The 19,923-nt window shown below is 39.9% G+C and overlaps 1 protein-coding gene and 1 long non-coding RNA gene across 2 annotated transcripts in view; one reads left to right on the top strand and one right to left on the bottom strand.

Annotated features, from left to right (window-relative positions):
- The first annotated feature begins 861 nt into the window (after nucleotides 1–861).
- On the top strand, nucleotides 862–19,867 carry LOC137634440 (uncharacterized). Its single transcript, XR_011042515.1, has 3 exons — nucleotides 862–975; nucleotides 4,250–4,361; nucleotides 19,723–19,867. It is a non-coding gene; the product is annotated as an uncharacterized lncRNA (long non-coding RNA).
- LOC137634439 (U5 small nuclear ribonucleoprotein 40 kDa protein) overlaps nucleotides 16,361–19,923 on the bottom strand; it is a 34,929-nt gene continuing 31,366 nt past the window's right edge. Inside the window, exons 7-8 of the mRNA XM_068366836.1 lie at nucleotides 19,693–19,858; nucleotides 16,361–16,456 (exon numbers count right to left, since the gene is read on the bottom strand). Of these exons, the coding sequence (XP_068222937.1) occupies nucleotides 16,407–16,456; nucleotides 19,693–19,858 (216 nt within the window). The 3' untranslated portion in view covers nucleotides 16,361–16,406. The remainder of the gene's footprint in view (nucleotides 16,457–19,692; nucleotides 19,859–19,923) is intronic.

Genomic DNA, 19,923 nt, shown 5'->3' with positions numbered 1-19,923 from the left:
GTAATTCCAACTAGGTACTTATTAGTCAAACCTATACATAATTTTATATTTTGACAGAAGCAGCGCGCTGGTGTTTGCTTTTGTGACAGCCTACTGTCACTTAGGCATATTTTGGTGTACTTTTCAAGATATTACACAACGGGGTAGGGTTGATGTAGATTTTTTTTTTTATCTACAAGATATGTTTAATCAAAATTTTTGATGTAATGTTTACGTTACTTAAATTTGTATTTTTAAGTGATGATTGTATTTTAGAGTATCTTTTTATATATGAATATCTTTTTATATTCCATTTTTTCTTATTAGTTTTGATGGCACAGAATAACCTCCCCCAGTTGCAAGACCTTGCTTTTGGCCTGAAATTCATGATCTAATCACAAACGAGTCGATTTTATAAAAAAAAAAAATGGTCATAAAGATTAGCCTATATCCTTAGCGACTTGATAAAGGGGAATTAATAATTTAGCTTATTGTTCCGATAAGTTGTGGAAAGAAGTTGCATTGAATTTAATAAAACTTCAATAGGAATATTTTGCAATTAAAGACAGTATTAAGGTACAAATTATGCAAGTGCTGCTTTTGTTTGCAAGGTGTACTACTGTTACAAAAGTAGTGTTTAGCAAATAAGCCAGGTATTTAAAAGAAACTATTTTACAAAGTCTTATTGTTTTTAAATTATCCTCCATCTAAAGGTAAATTATGTTGCCTTGGGAAAAAGCTATTGAGATTTGATTCAGGATATTTTGAAGTGTATGACAATAGCATTTATTCTCTGTACAATTGTATTGGCTAGAATTCTATATTAGATTCTAATTTGATACAGACCATGAATTTGATATTAGTTTTTTTTTTTTTTTTTTCAGTCCTCGGTATCATGTGGTATAGAATGGCTTAGTTCACTCGTTTGGATCTTCAATAAGCTTCATCCTCATAATAGATAGTTTGTATAAAAGTAAAGGAAACTGTGAAATGTGAGTGAGTATATTTTTAATTTATCTTATGTAAGTAAAGTTTAAAAACAATACTTATTACAAAACAATGTATCTGGTGGATTCAAGTTTTCAGGAAGATTTTTATTAGTTTGACATTGAAAATTCTGTTCTTTTAATCTGCCATTCGTGGTTTTCAGTATTCTGTAAAAATTAGGTCATTTTCAGTTAAATATTACATTCCAAGATGTAATAAGCATTCCTATCAAAAACCCTTTAAAAAAGATACTTTGGTTTGTATATTTTGATGGAATTTTATTGTTCTCCTATCCAGTTTTTTACATTAATAGTTGAAGCATGGCATGAATTTAATATAGACTTTTGGTCTCGAGTCATTTTTGGATAAAAAAAAAAAAAAAAAAAAACTATGACATCCAGACACAGGAAATTTTCTGGACAACAGTAGTATGAGAAAAAATAAATATTTCAAGATCTGTTAGTCAGACCATAGCTTAGCCGAAAGTTTGACCATTTTCTGGAAAATTCATGGAGAACGGATTATTCATTCACCGGAGTGTTTGGTAGCAAGAACACAGGCTTTTTTTTCAGATTTGTTCCCCTCCTATGCCACCTGTTGCTAACCTTATAGAAGTTATGGTATACTATCCTTAACCACTCTGTGCAGCGCCGACATGTTGGTTATTTTTATCCTTTTTCCAGACATTCTCTAATGTACAGTATAATAACATTGGCTAATTTTAGCATATTAAAGCCTGGCAATTTTTTTTCCATATTAGCATGGTATATCATGGGGAGTACCAATTTCCTTAGTTTTTGGGTTTGTAACTAGATCCTATTTATGGTTTCATAATGACTGTATCAGTGAAGTTGACTATATTCTCAGTGGTAGGTGTTATTTATGCAGTTTATTATTACTGTAAATGTTCTGTTGGACATTTTTCCATCCTCTGTTATATTCCACCTATTTTCTCCAGTGCTCCTGTTTCCATGTGTTTCAGAAGCCATTTGCTTTTGTTATATTGTGGCTGTCTTAAGTAAGTAATTCCTTTATCATTATCCTCCTAGGGATCTTTTGTTTACTTATTCATCATACTGTAATCTGTTTTTTTCCAAAGCTTATTTAGCCACTTTCATGTTAATTAAGCTTGAAAGCTTATTGGCCCTACTCATGCTAGACAAGCCAATATTTTTTGTTAATTTTATCTTGGTGTAACAGTTGCAACAAATTTCCATATAGGACATTTGGGTATTGCTTGGCACAAAGTATGCCAACTTGTGGTAGCAGGCAACCCAACCCAATCTAGGAGTGTTATGTTCTCTCTCCCTTCTCCTAATAGGGTCAAATCTCTCTTCATTAAAAAAGAAATATCAATAAGAGGGATGTAGCAATTATGTGCTTTAATTCACTGTTGCTACGCCCTAACATAATTGTACGTGCCAAGGTCTTCCAGGTAGGACCTACCATACCTTATTGACATTCATTATGTGTCCCGGCTAGGGTTGAGATGTGCTGTGACTTGCTGCTGAAAAGGGGTTCTACTATGCTAAGAAAATGATGTACTCCAATACAGGTTGAGACACTTGTGTAGTGCTATTGTTTTTTTTTTTTTTATCATCTGCCTTACTACTGGGTCTCCAGGTCAGCAGTGGAATAAGTCAAGGTCAGAAGTGGAATAATCTTTTATGCTGATCAGGGCGAGTAGTGTCATGGCTGTTGACAGACATTGTTAAAGTCTCACTCCAGTCGACCTGTCTCTCCTAATGGCCAATCTACCAGCTCATCTTTGCCAATCTCTCCATTTTTGACTTCCCTAATGTCTGACCTAGTTATTAATGTCCTGCGTCTACTGTCTTCTGTAGCAGGACAGTTGCCACCAATAAGGACTGTTTGTGTGGCCTGGATGAAGGAAACTATTTCTATGGTTGACCATGCAGATGTACACAGTAAAAGGTAGAAGAGTGATATGACACTCCACTGTGCCTCCTACGGCAGTGACTACTTTTTTCTAAAAAAAAATGTATTCTAGTACATTAGTACTGTTCCGACCACAATCGTTTGTGCCTACATTTTTGTAGATGCCACAGTATGTAGTAATTTTGCTCCTTATGGTTGGTTGTCGACAGTGCCCTTGACTTGGACATCAGTTGCTGTTCAGGCTGGAATCCTCCCTTCTAGGGAATCAAATTAAATTTTTGTCCGCTCTTTCAGCAATAATGAGGTACTTGGTTATCTGCAAAAGCTAATTGTTTTCACTGTGTAACTCTTACAGTTACCCAGCACAAACATTCGAAACCTTGTTCATCCTTGTATTGTCATAATTGAAGATTTTTAATATGGAAAACGAGGATAGCAGTGGTGTTCTGATGATTTATTGCATACTTATTAAATGCTAAAATATGGTAATTTCAAATATAGCTTTCTATTTTAGCCAAACGTATAAGACATAATTTTGTATTTTGACATTAGCAGCGCGCCGGTGTTTGCTTACAGTTGCAGCCTACTGTCACTTGAGCACATTTTGGTGCACTTCTTAAGATAGTATACAACGGGGTAGGGTTGATATATATTTTTTCTTTGGGAGGGGGTTGTTTTCTACAAGATATATGTTTAATCAAATTTTAGGTGGAACGTCTACTTAAATTTGTATTTTTCAGTGATATGATTTTATTTATATATTTTAGGGATGATTGTATTTTAAGAGTATCTTTTTTTTTATATGTGATTAATTTTTGATATTCCAATTCTTTCTTATCGGTTATATAAGCACAGAATAATCTCCCCTAGTTTGCAGTGCAGTGCCGGATATTCATAAGCTAATCACAAATCAAGTGGCCATAAAGATTAGTATATATCCTTAGCGACTCAATAAAGGGGAATTAAAGTAGCTTATTGTTCCGGTAAGTTGTGGAAAGAAGTTGCAGTGATTTTATTAATAAATAAACTTCCTGAGGAACATATATTGCAATTGAAGACAGAAGTGTGTTAATGTACAAGTTTTGCAAGTGCTGCTTTTGTTTGCAAAGTGAACTATTGTTACAAAAGTGGGTTTTAGCAAATAAGCCAGGTATTTAAAAAAAAAAAAAACTATTTTACAAAGTCATATTGTTTTTAAATTATCCTTCATCTAAAGGTAAATTTTTTTTGGCCTTATGAAAATGCTATTGAGATTTGATTCAGGATATTTTGAAGTGTATGACAATAGCATTTATTCTCTCTGTACAGTTGTATTGGCTAGAATTCTATATTAGATTCTAATATGCTACAGACCATGAATTTTATATTAGTTTTGTTTTTTCAGTCCTCGGTATCCTGCGGTATGGAATGGCATAGTTCACTTATTTGGATCTTCAATAAGCTTCATCCTCATAATAGATAGTTGGTATAAGAGTAAAGGAAACTGTGGAATTTTAGTGAGTATAATTTTAATATATCTTGTGTAAGTAAAATGTTTAAAAACATACTTATTACAAAATAATGTATCTGGTGGATTCAAGTTTTCAAGAGGATTTTTATTTTTTTATTAGTTTGCCATTGAATATTATGCTCTTTTAATCTGCCGTTCCTGGTTTTCAGTATGCTGTAAAAATTAGGTCATTATCAGTTAAATATTACATTCCAAGACATAATACGCATTCCTATCAAAAACCCTTTAAAAAAGGTACTTTGGTTTGTATGTATTTTGATGGAATTTTATTTTATTGTTCTCATATCCTGTTTTTTACATTGATAATTGAAGCATGTCATGAATTTTTAGTATAGACTTTTGGTCTCTAGGTCATTTTTGGATAAAAAAAACAATGTCTTCCAGACATAGAGGAAATTTTCTAGACACCAGTAGTATGAGAAAAAATAAATATTTCAAAATCTGTCGGCCAGACCATAGCTTAGCCGAAAGTTTGACCATTTTCCGGAAAATTCATGGAGAAACTTTTAATCAATCACCCGGGTGTTTGGTAGCAAGAATGCATAGGCACCTTTTTCAGCTTTGTTTCCCTCCTATGCCACTTGTTGCTAACCTTATGGAAGTTATGGTATATTATCCTTGGCCACTTTGTGGGACATTGACATGTTGGTTATTTTTATCCTTTTTCCAGACATTCAAGCCTGACAATTTTTTTCCATATTAGCATGGTATACCATGGGGGAGTACCAATTTCCTTAGTTTTGGGGTTTGTAACTAGATCCTATTTATGGTTTCATAATGACTGTATCAGTTTAGTTGACTTTATATTCTTAGTGGCAGGTGTTATTTATGCAGTTTTTTATTACTGTAAATGTTCTGTTTGACATTTTTCCCATGCCATTAACTATATAAAGGAGGCCTCATCCCCGGTTATACTCCACCTATTTTCTCCAGTGCTCCTGTTTTGAAAATTTATTTTACTTGCGTCTTCCATTAGTTGAATGGTTGACTTCCATGCGTTTCAGAAGCCATTTGCTTTTATTGTTATATTTTGGCTGTCTTGAGTAATTTCTTCCTTTATCATAATCCTCCAAAGGATCTTGTTTACTTAATCATCATACTGTAATCTGTTTTTTCCAAAGCTTATTTAGCCACTTTCACGTTAATCTTAAATGCTTATTACCCCCTTTCATGCTAGACAAGCTAATATTTCATGTTTATTTTATCTGATAAAATAGTTGCAACATATTTCCTTGGACATTTTGGGCATTGCTTGGCATAAAGTATGCTAACCTGTGGTAGCAGGTAGCCCAATCCAGGAGAGTTAAGTGCTCTCTCCCTTCTAATAGGTCAAATCTCTCTTCATCAAAATAGAAATATCACTAAGAGGGATATAGCAATTACTGCATGTACTTTAGTTTTTTTCTTCTATGTTGCTTGCCCTAACATACTTGTACGTGCCAAGGTCTTCCAGGTAGGACCTGCCATACCTTATTGACATTCACCACCTGTCCTGGCTAGGGTTAAGATGTATTGTGACTTGCTGCATGATAAATGGTTCTACTATGCTAAGAAAATGAGGATTTACTGTAATACAGGTTGAGACACTTGTGTAGTGCTGTTGTTGATATTGTTTTTTATGTATCTTCTGCCTTACTCCTGAGTCTCAAGGTCAGCAGTGGAATAATCTTTGATGCTGATCAGGATGAGTTGTGTTAAGCTGTTGACATTGTTAGAAGTCTCATTCCAGCCAACCTGTCTCTCTTAAAGGCCAATCTACCAGCTCATCTGTACCATTCTCTCGCTTTTTTAATTCCTTAATGCCTGACCTACTTATTAATGTCCTGCATCTACTGTCTTCTGTAGCAGATCAGTAACCACCAATAAGGTAACAAGGACTGTTTGTATGGCCTGGATGAAGGAAGCTATTTCTACTTTGGTTGACCATGGAAATGTACACAGTGCAAGGTAGAAGAGTGATTTGACACTCCACCATGCCTCCTCCAACAGCGACTACTTTTTTTCCAAATTTTTATTCTAGCACAGTAGTACTGTGCGGATCACAATTACATCTTGACATATTCTCATTTATGCGTGCACTTTTGTAGATGCCACAATAAGTAGTAATTTGTCTCCGTATCCTTAGTTGACAATCGCCATTGACTAGGACATCAGTTGTTGTTCAGGCTGGAATCGTCTCTTCTAGGGAATCCTAAGGAGTGATGGGCAGCTCCCAAAGCTTTGGAATGACTGGAATAATAAAGTTTGTAATTTGAAAAAATTTTGACTGACAATTTCTAGTGTGACTGGAATTATAGAATCCATGCCATGCAGAAAACTTGCCAGTGACCATCCCTCATATGAACTCGCTAACAAAATCGGCTTTCCTCTGAAATTTAAGCTGGAATCACACTAGGCTTTTTTTTCGCCAGCAGAGTTGTTACTGCTGAAAATGGGAAACTGGAGGCTTCCTGCTCGCGATATTTTCTTCCCAACTGGATGGGAAGCAGTGAGCATGACTTCGGATGTAAACAAACAAGCTGGCTGCTGCAAATAGCATGTGCTCTTGCTTGGCAATCTTGGGTCCAACAAGTCTCAAAAGACAATAAAAATCTGCTTTGTTCATGCTGTGGTAGTTGAAAAATTCTTCAGTTCACTTAATATTCCGAGACTATGTACTACTGCAACAGTCCAAAAATTATGGGAGCCATGATGATGTCTGCTGATTAGTTTTATTAACACTTTTTCCTGTTTGTTACTTGAAACAAGAAATCATTGTGTGATGCTACAACACTTAAGCTCACGAGGATCGGCTGTAGGTTTGTGAAAACCTAGAGCAAGAAATGGCTAGCATTGTAGGAAACTGCTGAATTTTGACAGTCTATCTCAAATCCATTTGAGGAGAGCAATTAGTCTAAAGACTTTATGCATCCCTGTCAAAAGCAACCAACCAAGAAAAAGCTGTGGTTATTCGTAATTGACTGAAATATTGTTTATTCTTTCCCTCCTCCTCTTTCTGTTTTTCTCCCCCTTATTTTCTGTGTGTACCTCTCACTATAATGGAGGGAAATTTTTTTCCCCTGCAATTGCATTGGCATCATTGAGGAAAGGTGACCTCTTATTTTGTACAGCATGTTGAAAACCTGTGTATGTTTGAGACTAATATAATTTATATGATTAATGGGGTTTATAGGAAAATCAAAATTGTATAATTTTCCGGACATACTTGGATTTTCATTTCTATATATCGTGGCAAAATTTTCCTAGCGCTTTAGTCATGCTTAAGTTGTCACAGTTATTATTTACAATTTTCAGAGTAAAATTCTCTTGATAGAATTTAAAGTTATATTTATTTAATTGTTTAAATACTTTTCCAGAATTTTTAACTTAATCCTTCAATTGATGGGTATAGCATCTTTTACAATCCATTATAATTCCTAAATAACGGATTTTGGGCGGAGCGAAAAATATATTTTTGGGCGAGGTAGAGGTAGCCATGTTGTCCTGATGGAAGTTCCTTTAAGGTAGCTTCCTAGGGTATGTTTGTCTACGGTGATATTCCCAGAAAATTTTACCTTAAGGTATCCAGAATTTTAACTCCTGGAGCGAATATCCCTAAATAAATCTCACAGGGATATCGCATAATATCAGAGGACGTATTCTTGACACGCCACATAGCTATTTTCACCCCGAACTGCACTAACGCTTCGAGGGGTCAAAGTGGCAAGAAAACGAAAAATGAGAATGAAAGGAGAGCCGTTCATAAGGTACCTCTCCTATCGACGTCGGTAGCGCCATCTTTATTCCTTGTAGCGATGCACGAGGTGCTACAGATACTGTATTATAGGGAGGGGTCCCAAAAGCCCTTTTTAAATTAAAAGGAAGGGTGGGTCCATCAGGACGACATGGCTACCTCACCCTAAAATAGATTTTTCGCTTCACTCAAAATCTGTTTTTTGGCTCGGGCCATGTCATCGTGATGGAAGTTTACCAGAGCATTACTGTATCTGTGGATTCTCAACTGGTGCCATACCCTCAAGTAAGTATTTTCCTGGTCCGTCTAGACCTAAAGACCTATGATGTTACCGTCATACATCATTTCATCTAAGCATGAACTATGTTAGTGCTTCCTGCCCCCTACAGGGAAGAGTCATACTAGACTCTGGAAAAAGTCTCGAGGAATACATATTAACTATGGATGACTAACAGACAAGCCTGTATAGTGGTCTCGCCCCCATACCTTATAAAGCAGAGTTTGTTTAAGATTCACCAATGTCAGTATGAAATACTGACACCTCCCCCGGTGTGTCTATTCTTAATGGAGTGGACAAAGGTTTGTATCCGTTTAGGAACAAATTATGCATTTCCACCACCATCCCTTTTAGGGTACGAAGTTTATCCTTCCTGAGGAAGGGTTAAAGCGAGTGAATGTTTGCTTGTAGTGAGGAACAATCTTAAAAGATCTTCCATGTTAAAATTGTCCATAGTTTTACCTTTAATGCTCAGTACATTTCTAATAAAATGAATGTGGGCGAATAAGACGCAAGGTTCACTGAGAACTAGTTTATTGATAATTAATAAACATAAAATTCAATCAACTTTTATAACAATTATAAATTGTGGATGAAAAAACAAAGCATAAAGAAAACAGTAAAACAGAAAGTATTGTTTCATCTGCAAAGGAAACATATATGCCACTGTAATTAAATTATCAATAATGTTGTTACTGTCTGTATTACTGTTTATTCACACTAGCGTAAAAAACGCTTGGCACGTGTGTGCATTATGCCTAGTTCACCATAATCTATGGAACAGTTCATAAGGACATGTTAGTGGCCTTTCACTCGGTCTGTAGTAACAGTCCGTGACTACACACCCACCCTTGAATTAATCGTCCCAATTAATTTCACTGTTCCTCGCAGATTTAAACAGCAGGTTTAAGGACACTGCCTGCTGCTACCACAGACCTCTTGAGTTCCTCCACTTGCTTCGCATAGTGTTTGAAGAATACCTTGGATGACTTTCAGCCAGTGTATGAGCAAATATGTTCAAAATCCATTTTATTAAAGAAATCTATGGAAGAGGCAACTTTCCTCGGATCATGACCTGCGGGTGTACTGTCTGGATCCGCTCTGCGAATAAAATAGGTGAGTTTCGCCTTTAGTTGTTTCAGAGATAAATTTGAACCCGAAGTTTCTCCTCTAAACAGCTGTCTTCCCTTAAAGTCTGAAGTTCTACGAAGATAGACATTTAGGCACTCCACTGGACATAGAGATGGATCTTCCTTCAGAGGGCAGATTCTCCAGGGACCCCACCTGTTGGTCTTGGAGGCGCTGATGGTCTGAGCTTAGCACAGGCCTTCGGAATTTTGTTAAATATGTCATTAGAAAGGTCTACCTGAAAGGCATATAGTATCGGTCTTGTCAAGGCAGACTTGCGCCTTGATATTGTGTTGGCTGCTAAACCTTGCTCATGAAGGTGAATGAAGAATGATAAACAGAAGTCTATAGAGATTTCTTTTGGTTTCTTCGCCTTGACAAAGGACACCTATTTCTTCCATGATGACTCTTATTGTCTTCTGGTAGATTTGGACTTATATTCCTCCAAAAAGTCTATACTGTCTCTTGATATCCCAAATTTTTTTCTCGCCGCTAGGGAGAGAAAATCATGAGATGCAGGTTCCGGGTTTTCTGTGATGAAGCGAAGACAGTCGACTTCTGTACTCGCCGAGTCTGAACTGGATCCGGTAGCGGTACCAACTTCAGTCGTAGTTCCAATGCCAGAGGGAACCAAACTCTGTTCGGCCACTTGTGAGCCACTATTGCCGCTTTCCCTTTGAAAGATCTGTTTGTCGAGGGCCTTCAATAGAAGGTTGTGCGGAGGGAACAGGTAAATCCTGGACCATCTGTTCCAGTTGAGGGACATAGCGTCCACTGCTTCCGCCAGAGGATCCTCGTACGGGGACACACATCGATGTATTTTCTTGTTGTCTTTCGTCGCAAAGAGGTCTATCTGCAGTTCCAGGACTTGACTCGAGATGAAGGAGAACGATCCTGCGTCTAGGGACCATTCTGACTCTATCAGTGTGAACCTGGATAGAGCGTTCGCTGTCACGTTGCGGAACCCCTGAAGGTGAATTGCTGACAAGTGCCATCTCTTCTTTTCCGCTAGTCGGAATATGGCCAACATCACTTGGTTGATTTGAGGCGACCTCGACCCTTGTTGATATAGGAATTTCACTATCACCTCGCTGTCTAGAACCAATCTTAAGTGGATCGAGTGGCGAGGAGATACTTTCTTCAGTGTCAGGAGTACCGCCATGGCTTCTAGGAAGTTGATGTGATATGTCTTGAAAAGATTGGACCAAGCTCCTTGGACTTTTTTTCGGTGAGAATGGCCTCCCCAGCCTTCCTTTGAGGCGTCTGTATGGATGGTAATTGACGGGGGAGGTGGCTGAAGTATCATTGATTTCTTCAGTTGCTTGCCTTTGGACCACGGCTTGAGAAGCATTCGAAGTCGAGTCGGTAGTGGTCTCCTCAGATCTCTTCGCACGTTTGATGCGTATTTTCTCCAAACTCCTGTTGCATCCTATAGCTGTGCTCTTGGCACTGGATCTGTTACCGAAGCAAACTGCTGAGAGCCCAGCACTCTCTCCTGTTCGCGTCTTGATATCCGTTTGGATTCCAGTAGTCTCTTGACAGATCCTGCTATTTCTTTCCTCTTCTTCCCAGGAATGGAAAGCTGATGTGACTCCAAATTCCAGTGGATTCCCAACCACTGAACTTGAGCTGGAGACTTTTTGATGTTGATCTTGAATCCTAGATGTTCCAGGAACTGGATCACTTTCTTGGAGGCTTGCATGCATTCCGTTCTGGATGCTGCCCACACCAGCCAATCGTCCAGGTAAGACACTACTTGGATCCCCTTTAGGCGTAGTTGATGGACGGCTGCGTTCGCAAGCTTCGTGAAAATCCTTGGGGCTATATTTAGCCCGAATGGCATGGCTCTGAAGGCATAAAGTCGTCTTTGTAGCTTTAACCCTAGATAGGAGGAGAGAGGACGACTTATTGGAACGTGCCAATAAGCGTCTGACAAGTCTATAGAGACGGTGTATGTCCGTTTGGGCAGTAAGGTCCTTATTTGTTGAAGTGTCAGCATCCTGAACTTGTAGTTCACTATGAACTTGTTGAGTGGCGACAAGTCCAGAATGACTCTGAGTTTTTCTGAGTCCTTCTTTGGGACACATAACAGCCTTCCTTGGAATTTGATGGACTTTACCTTTCGGATTACTCTTTTCTCCAAGAGTTCTCGGACATATTCTTCCAGAACGGGGGTAGAGTGTTGGAAGAACTGTGGGAATAGAGGTGGAGTACTGCTCCAGCTCCAACCCAGTCCATTCTTGAGTAGGCTGTGGGCCCAGGGATCGAAGGTCCAATGATCCCGAAATAGGTGTAGTCTCCCTCCTACCGGAAGAATCTCGCTTCTGTTGCTGTGGACCTGAGGCCTTGCGTCCTCCCCTGAATCCCCTTCCCCTTGAAGGGCGTCTAGAGGAACCTCTGGCTGCTCCTCTAGCTTTTGGATGAAAGGTTGTCGTCTGCCTTTCGAATGCTGGGTTAAACACTGGTGACTGCGTCGTCACTGCTTGAGGTACCAACTGGTACGTGGTTGGAGGTTGTGCCACTATCTGAGGCACCGCGGTCGCAGGAAGTTGCTGTTTGTAAGGCTTTGCTGGCCGAGAGGATAGCCTAGGCTTCTTGTCGTCTTCTTTTTGGGCTGGGGACCCTCATCCGGAGAAGACTTTCTCTTGAGACTTAGGCTCCACTTGTGGAGAAGGTTCCTATTCTCCGTGGCGGCCTTGTCTACTACCTCTTTAATTACATCATTAGGGAAGAGGTCCTTACCCCAGATACAGGAGGAAATCAGTTTTCTAGGTTCGTGCCTCACCGCAGCCGAGGCGAACACTAACACTCTACAAGCTCTCCTAGCTTAAATAAAACTGTAGAGATCCTTTGTAACTGTGGCCAGATGGGTTTTGGCCACTACCATGAACATGTCCTGGTTCTTGGGGTCACTTTCCATAGTTTCTAGTGTCGTCTGTAATGACATTGATGCTGCAAGTCTCTCCTTTGTCTCTTGCTCCCTGTGCAAGAGAAACTCTTGACAGCTTTGGAAGCTCCTCACCAAACTGACGTTCGGCAATATCAGCTTCCAACTTCCCGACTGAGAAGGTAAGGTGGACGTCCTTCCAGTCATTTTGGTCCAACGATAAGGTCAGGGACAACGGCTTGCACTCCTCCAAAGAGGGGCATGGTTTCCCTGCCTCGACTGCCTTATATCCCTTTTCCATGAAGGGAAAGGTCCTGGTTGGGGAAGCCACAAAGGAGGGATGCTTCTTACTCAAAGCTGGCACCTTTGAGTTCGTGAAGCCCCTCTCTTTCATAGAGCTCGCTAGTAAAGCCTGTGCTTTACTATGGTAAAAAACTAGGACCTCCTTCGGCTCCGTCTCCTCCTTTGATGCTGGTTCCTTCCTAAGACGGACATAGCAGTCCTGGTAAGACTCCTTGTTGGGCCAAAATTCCACTTCTTCAAAGGGAATTGAACCCAACTTTTCAGAAGTTGTCATTGGCATGTGTTCGGCATACCTCCAAGGATTGGCATCCGAGCACAAAGGAAGGTCCTTCACGTTGAGCTTCTTCTTGGGCCCACGTGATGCAGAGAGTCTACGCATCTCCAGTTTCATCGCAGCTTCCTTTTCATCATTCTTCTTCTGCATCTGTTGAATCATTTCAACAATAGAAGAAAGCGTCCTTCCCAGCTCATCTGGGATAGCAGACGATGTAGAGGGAACAGGTTCTGGGGCCGGAACCGATGTAACAGACACCTCGTCGATTTCTTCCTCTTCTGTTTCTGGAGCCTGGGTCAGCTCCTGCTCCTGACCTTCACCCAGAAGGTCCTTCTCCGTGTACTCTGACACTTCAGACATCCTATCGTCCAATTGGATGTCTTGTAGGGCGTCCGAGACTTCCGTATCTACTGGAATCTGGACCGTTAGAATCTCCGCATGAGGCTGAGGAATCACAGCATCCGCAGATGCCTTAGGAAAAAGGTGGGCCCTCATCTTCTCACTTGGAAGGTAGGGGCCTGAAGTATTTTTCTGAAAACCCCTCACCCAGGTTCGCAACTTTTCCCTAGCTGCATCCCTTGACTCCGCCGACTTAGGGGTGTCAAATGCCTCGGTTATCAGGTTAGAACATATAGCACATACCTGAGGGTCCCAATACCGGAGATCACCTTTGGAGACTGCGCATGCTGCGTGCCTCCTACACAACTCATGTCCACAGAAGTTTTTGCTGCGGACATTGCAGAACATACTCCGCACTTCGGATGGTCCTCCTGTAAAGAGAAGAAAATCCATGAGTATCTAGTGAAGACATATCACTGGATTAAAAGTATTATTAATATATATAGCTTATGACAGTTAAGTTAGAAAGGATAGAAGGAAAGACACATACTTGTATTTCCTGCCCAGCCAATTGCTGTAACCTCCCAAGATATTAAAACTAAGGTTAGTTCTTACTCTAGAATAACCTTCACTATATTTCCCTAAGCGGAAATAGAGGTGTAGCTCACACCATGAAATAAAGTTTTAATATACTGGGTAATATAAATAAAGAACTTGCTTTCTTCATACTGTACGGTCTCAACAAAGGGCTGTACAAGTTAACACGAAGTATGTTGGAATAACTTTAGTGTTACAATATACTCGATGTTACAATATACTCGATACTGTAGTTTTTTCAATGCAGAGTGTACTACATTGCAAAAGTACTGACTACTGTATATCATATGATGTCGTGCCGGCCAGGTATAGCTCAAAGGTATGCTACCCTTAACTATTGGGCGGCAGATCGCTGGTTGTGTGAGTGTGCCGGCCAGCAATCACTGCTGGCCGGCAACTTGAAAACGTTGGCACCCGGCTGCCGGCCGCTAATCGTAGTGGCTGGCAGGTCTCGGGGTGTGCTTCCGTTGCCGGTCGGCAAATGCCGGCCGGGCTAGGGGTACAATACACTAGCAAGAGAAACAGTACGGATGTAAGGTTATAAGGCGGCACTGCCTTTACAACCTTCCATCCAGAAAGAGTGAACATAAGGAAGGGGAGAATGTAGCATTCAAGCTTCCTTTTTATCCATAGCCTGCCGGGCTCTACCGACAGAAATGGATGGAAGACAAAGGGAGGTCTGGGGTTCACTCTACAGAAGGTAGGCCTCTGCCGGCCGGCAGAGGGCTGAGCCAGTCCCACATCCTAACCTACACTAGGTACAGATGTAGGACTACGGCCAAGAGATGTAATGGCTAGGCCATCACTAAGGAAAGAGGGGGAAGGGAAGAGGGTCCTGCAAACTTCGTTCTAGTATGAAAACTAACCCAACGGCTAAGAAAGCTCATCCTAGCCTAGGGTTTGTCTAATAAAGAGGGAGGTCGGCAATACTTGCCACCTACCTCAATACCAGAACAAACTTTGATGTTGTTATTTCACTAGGCAACGGAAAATGTCAATCTCCAACCCGAGAAAAACAACACCGGACTTGTCTGCTAGACCACTGGTAGAAGGAATCATCTCGTACAGAATCCTTCGGACGTAGGCTAGGGAGGCTAAGCCTCTTATGTCTGCGCCTAACCTAGCAAAGGAATCTCATTCGCTATGCCAGGAAGACACAGACCCCAGACTAATTACTATGATGTTCTGGCCTAAGCCCAAAAAACCAGTCACTCTGGTTTAAAGGGACAGGACAGAAACATCCTAGTATAGTTATACCTGAATACTATTCAGATAAAACCACTAGGATTAAGCCTAAGGCTTACTCAGAGGGAAAAGGGATTGTACTTGGTCTCCAGAGGAGAAAAGAACAACCGGTGATGTGCGCGAAAGTATACTAAAGCCCCGTAGGCTACTAGCCTAGGCGCGGTGAGAATCGATTACCTAAATCGCCGAAACTCTCTCTTATACAATCTTGGAAGATAAGAGTTCAACCATATCTTGCATGTATAAATTGTGCCTATAGCTTCAATAACATAACACTCGGAAATCTGTATATCATGCATGAAAGTACTAGGGCCAGACCCTAGGCTACTAAGCCTAGCATACAGCAGGATCGGTTACCTAAATCGCCGAAACTGAATTACTAACGGCATCATATAAAGAATTGCTAGACGAGCTAAATAGCTAGATTTATTAAAAGCATAAAAACCGGGATTGTCGCTCTGGCTAACTAAATGACTTGCATAGCGAGCGACAGCGTCCAGGACGCCACCTGTAGGCAACAGCTCTTGTTTACGTTAATATCACTTTTGATTTCATTCAAAACGACAAGAGCTTACATTTATACATAGTAAAGATAAAACTCAGCTTTCCAGAGGCAGAAGAGGCTGGAGAAAGCATCATAAAGATGAATTAAATCAAAGATAACGAGAGAATCGCAAGGGAAACACAGAGTAGTAGAGCTACGCGATAAGGAATAAAGATGGTGCTGCCGACGTCATCGGGTACGCACTCGAAGCGGGATAGGAGAGGTACCTTATTAACGTCTCTCCTTTCATTCCCATTTTTCGTTTTCTTGCCACTTTGACCCCTCGAAGCATTAATGCTGTTCGGGGTGAAGATAGCTATGTGGCATGTCAAGAATACGTCCTCTGATATTATGCAATATCCCTGTGAGATTTATTTAGGGATATTTGCTCCAGGAGTTAGAATTCTGGATACCTTAAGGTAAAATTCTCTGGGAATATCACCGTAGTCAAATATACCCTAGGAAGCTACCTTAAAGTAACTTCCATCACGACGACATGGCCTGAGCCCATAAAAAAGATTATAGCAACTGATGGTCAATTTTCCAGGTGGGTATTGCAGAAAACTTTGTGCATATAAAAGGGATGAGCTAAAAGATTGTAAAAAAGATACTCAGTTTTTTATATATAATTTATACAATATTCAATTTTACAGTTGAATTGTAATCAATACTTTTATTATTTTCAGGATACTGTTACGACTTAACTACTCTATTTCTCCCAGGAAAATCTGTTTGTCATTTGATACAGACATAACTGAAAAGGAAAAAAAATTATTTTAGTAATCGAGTAAAAATCTGTATGTAATGGTGGTGTGCAATATTATTTTTATTATTTAATACAGTACTGTTTACAAACTCGACAGGAAAGCTGTTTTAAACTCCAATCACATTTTTCAGATATGCTGCAACTACACCATTATATCTAGATAAGCAAAATAATATGCTCCTGTGGGGGGTAAAATCAAGCCTCAAAACAGTGGATACTGAGCTATATAAGGCCTGCTGGTACATAAAGAGCAACGCCCTTACCAGCCAGCAATCACACCACCTCACATCCACCGAGATGCCATAGCTAGAAATTAAAAGGCCAACCAAGTAAATAATCCCAGGCACCCACTATACAACCATCACGAAACAGACTTCTGAAATCATGGAATAGCTTCATGACAGCGAAAGAACCAGACACCTCAGTCCTATAAAAATTACAGAGTGAATAAATGAGAATAAGAGACAGTCAGACCACTAGTGAAGACCTGCCTTGTGGATTCTCCCTTGTCAGGAAGAAATGGGTGATGTCATAGAGGGAAGAACAAAATCTGGTAATCTCCAGCAAAGGGGTTACACAAATGATGCTAAATGCCCCTGTGGGGAGTCAATCCAGACATTGCCCACTAGAGTCCATCCATTTGGAAGTGGATCTAAGAACAGTGAATGATACTGCACTCCAAAGGGTAGAGCAATGGTGAGATAAGATATGATGGAAATATTTCTGGTTCAACCAGTTTTCAAGAATCTTGCTGCAGCATTTGATACGTATATTTCCAGAGCTGTGAATGCTCTGTGATCTGATAAATTTGTGCTACACATGGATTTTACAATGCTTGACAACTGACAATCTTGAAGCAACTTGATACCCAAGAATGTAACAAAGACAGACCCCTCCCTGCTTCAATACCTCTTTCCTGCCACAGACTGCATGTATTATGTAGATGAATGTGCACTAGGAGAGGACAGTTAGCTTGTTAACTTACCAAAGGACAAGCAACCTATCCCCCTTCCTCTCAGTGGAGGTGGAAATACTGGGTAACAGAATCTACAAGAAGCTTATCTCTATTTCCTACCCCTGCTGCGGTCTGAGACCCAAATGAGATGAGCCATCGGAAGAAAGAAGACTGATGATTCTATGTCCCTATAAATTCTGTACTGCATATTGTTTTCACGAGGGAGTGGTATCAGTGACATTTTGGTTCAACGAAATATCAACCTCATGGTTATGTAGATGACTGGTTGAGCCTGACTAGCATAGTAGACATCGTTAAATCACTTGCTTACCAATCGCCAATTCTTCATAGAAATGAACGGTATGAAAAGCAGATGCAGGATACAGAACAACGGCCTTCCACAAAAGGGTCAGTACTGTTGCTGACCCTATTTAACTTTTATACAAATAACTAGCCACAGTAACACAACATCTGCAGTACATATATATATGCAGATGACCTACGCATTTCCACACAATCAGACTTCTTCACCGCCATCGAAGAAAGACACTGATACACCAGCTGATAAACAGATCCTGCCCGAGACCAACATTCCTAGCACTTTGCCTACTGTGGAGTACTGTGTACCAGTGTGGGCAAGATACATGCCATGTATAAAAGTAGACCCATATCTGATGAGAAATGCTAGCTAAACCTGATAATCAATCCTCAGGAAGAAAGGCAAAAATTAAAATCCTGCAAAAGCTTTGCAACAGTGGATGAACTAGAAATGGAAATGAACTAGAAATAATCCGGGCAGTTGCTAAGAGACTAAAGAAGCGGCGGGATAGTAACCAATGCCTATCCAATGAGGAGCTGCCCAACCTAAACAAAGGCTTGCCCTGTGAAACTACCCTCGCCAGGAAGGCCTGGAAACCCTAACCAGAACAAGGGTAAAAATAAAGACAACCACCATAAACTGGGATTAGCCACCAACCCTGAATGCCCAAGTGAGGCAACACCACAAACAATTGAACACATCCCACAAAGGTGCCCTTTGGGCCTTCATTGCTCGGATAAAGACTTCAGGGAGTCGAACGACAACAAGATATCATCATGACTAACCAGTGATTAACTTCTTCAGACTGCTGTCTGGACCTTAAAATCAACTGCAAACTCAATTAAAACTCGGAATGTGCAATGGACCTGGTATATTAAAACACCAGCCAAAAAACTGCAAGTTTTGAAGTAGCATACGGAAGAAAACAAAAAGTTATGAGGGGAAAAGGTACAGAAATTTACATAGTATAAGTCTCCAGTTCCTTGATGTTAGATGACTTGACTATCTCACCTTTATTTTTCACCAGGCGCAGGTAGGCTTTTCATGCCTGTCTGTTTCCACTGCTAACTATATTCATACAGCTTCTCTTCTTTGGAACTTGTATGTCAATCACCAATCTTCCCTTGCCCACCAAAATAGATACCGCTGAAGGAGAGGTTATATACACCACCATGGTTGACTTGGCATCTCAAAGACTTCTTGAGAAAGCAATATATCCAGATGCAAATATCCTTGACCCTTACAACTTGGACATGTGATGGAACACTTCTGGATTCTACATTACCTTTATAAAGGGATTACGAAAAAAAGAAAAAAAATTGCCAGGAAGTCCTTTTAGGCATTAATACATTGCAGAAATGTGGGTCCATGGATTTATCTTCAAGTGAAGTAGTGTTCAAAAATTGCCTTTCTGATGAGTGTTCAAAGTTGGTAAGCAACTCACTTGGGTAGATGTAGGGGGTCTTCTTCAATCATGGTCCTGCGAGAGGACTCATTCAAGGCTTTAAAACAGAATGGTTGAACTCTGCCAGCTTGTTAGCCAAGCCTATGGACAGAATTAATTGTAATTGTCAGTTTAATACCTGAAGGTACAGACTTTCCTAACTAAAAGAGATGCTCCCATCTCCAGAGAAAAATCCACAAATGGTATATTTCCCCAATCTGCAGACAAGGTTGAGTAGGCATAGGGGAAGATCTATGGGTATTAAATGATAATAAGATTGAAAACTCAACCATAAAAGTTTTCAGTAACATCATAACATTGAGAAGAACAAGCACAAGACTAAAGCTATCAAAACAAATGATATGTTTCTTAGAAGGTAAAAATAAAAAGCCTAATTAGACAAAACAGCTTTCCTCAAAATTATTTGCTAAACCTGTAGTTTATTAATATATTAAATTTGTATATTGTACTTAAATTTATTTTAAAAAATTTCAAAGTTCACTTACTAATTGATTCTTTTGGATGGAATTCCACAGTATTTACAGAGCCGTTATGTCCTGGAAGCTTGTACAAAATATGCCTAGATGTTGTATCCCAAACATAAGCGTGACGATCGGAGGAACCTGCTGATACACGACGTCCATCGGGTGACCATGAACATCTCAATAAAATCTGGAAATGGAGAGGTAGCTTAAGTGAACTATTTGATTTTAACCCTGTCACATTTATGTTTAGTA

Source organism: Palaemon carinicauda, chromosome 44 (assembly GCF_036898095.1).
Source record: "Palaemon carinicauda isolate YSFRI2023 chromosome 44, ASM3689809v2, whole genome shotgun sequence".
NCBI lineage: Eukaryota > Metazoa > Arthropoda > Malacostraca > Decapoda > Palaemonidae > Palaemon > Palaemon carinicauda.
Note: the sequence above shows the minus strand (reverse complement) of the source record. Positions and strands in the feature narration are given on the sequence as shown.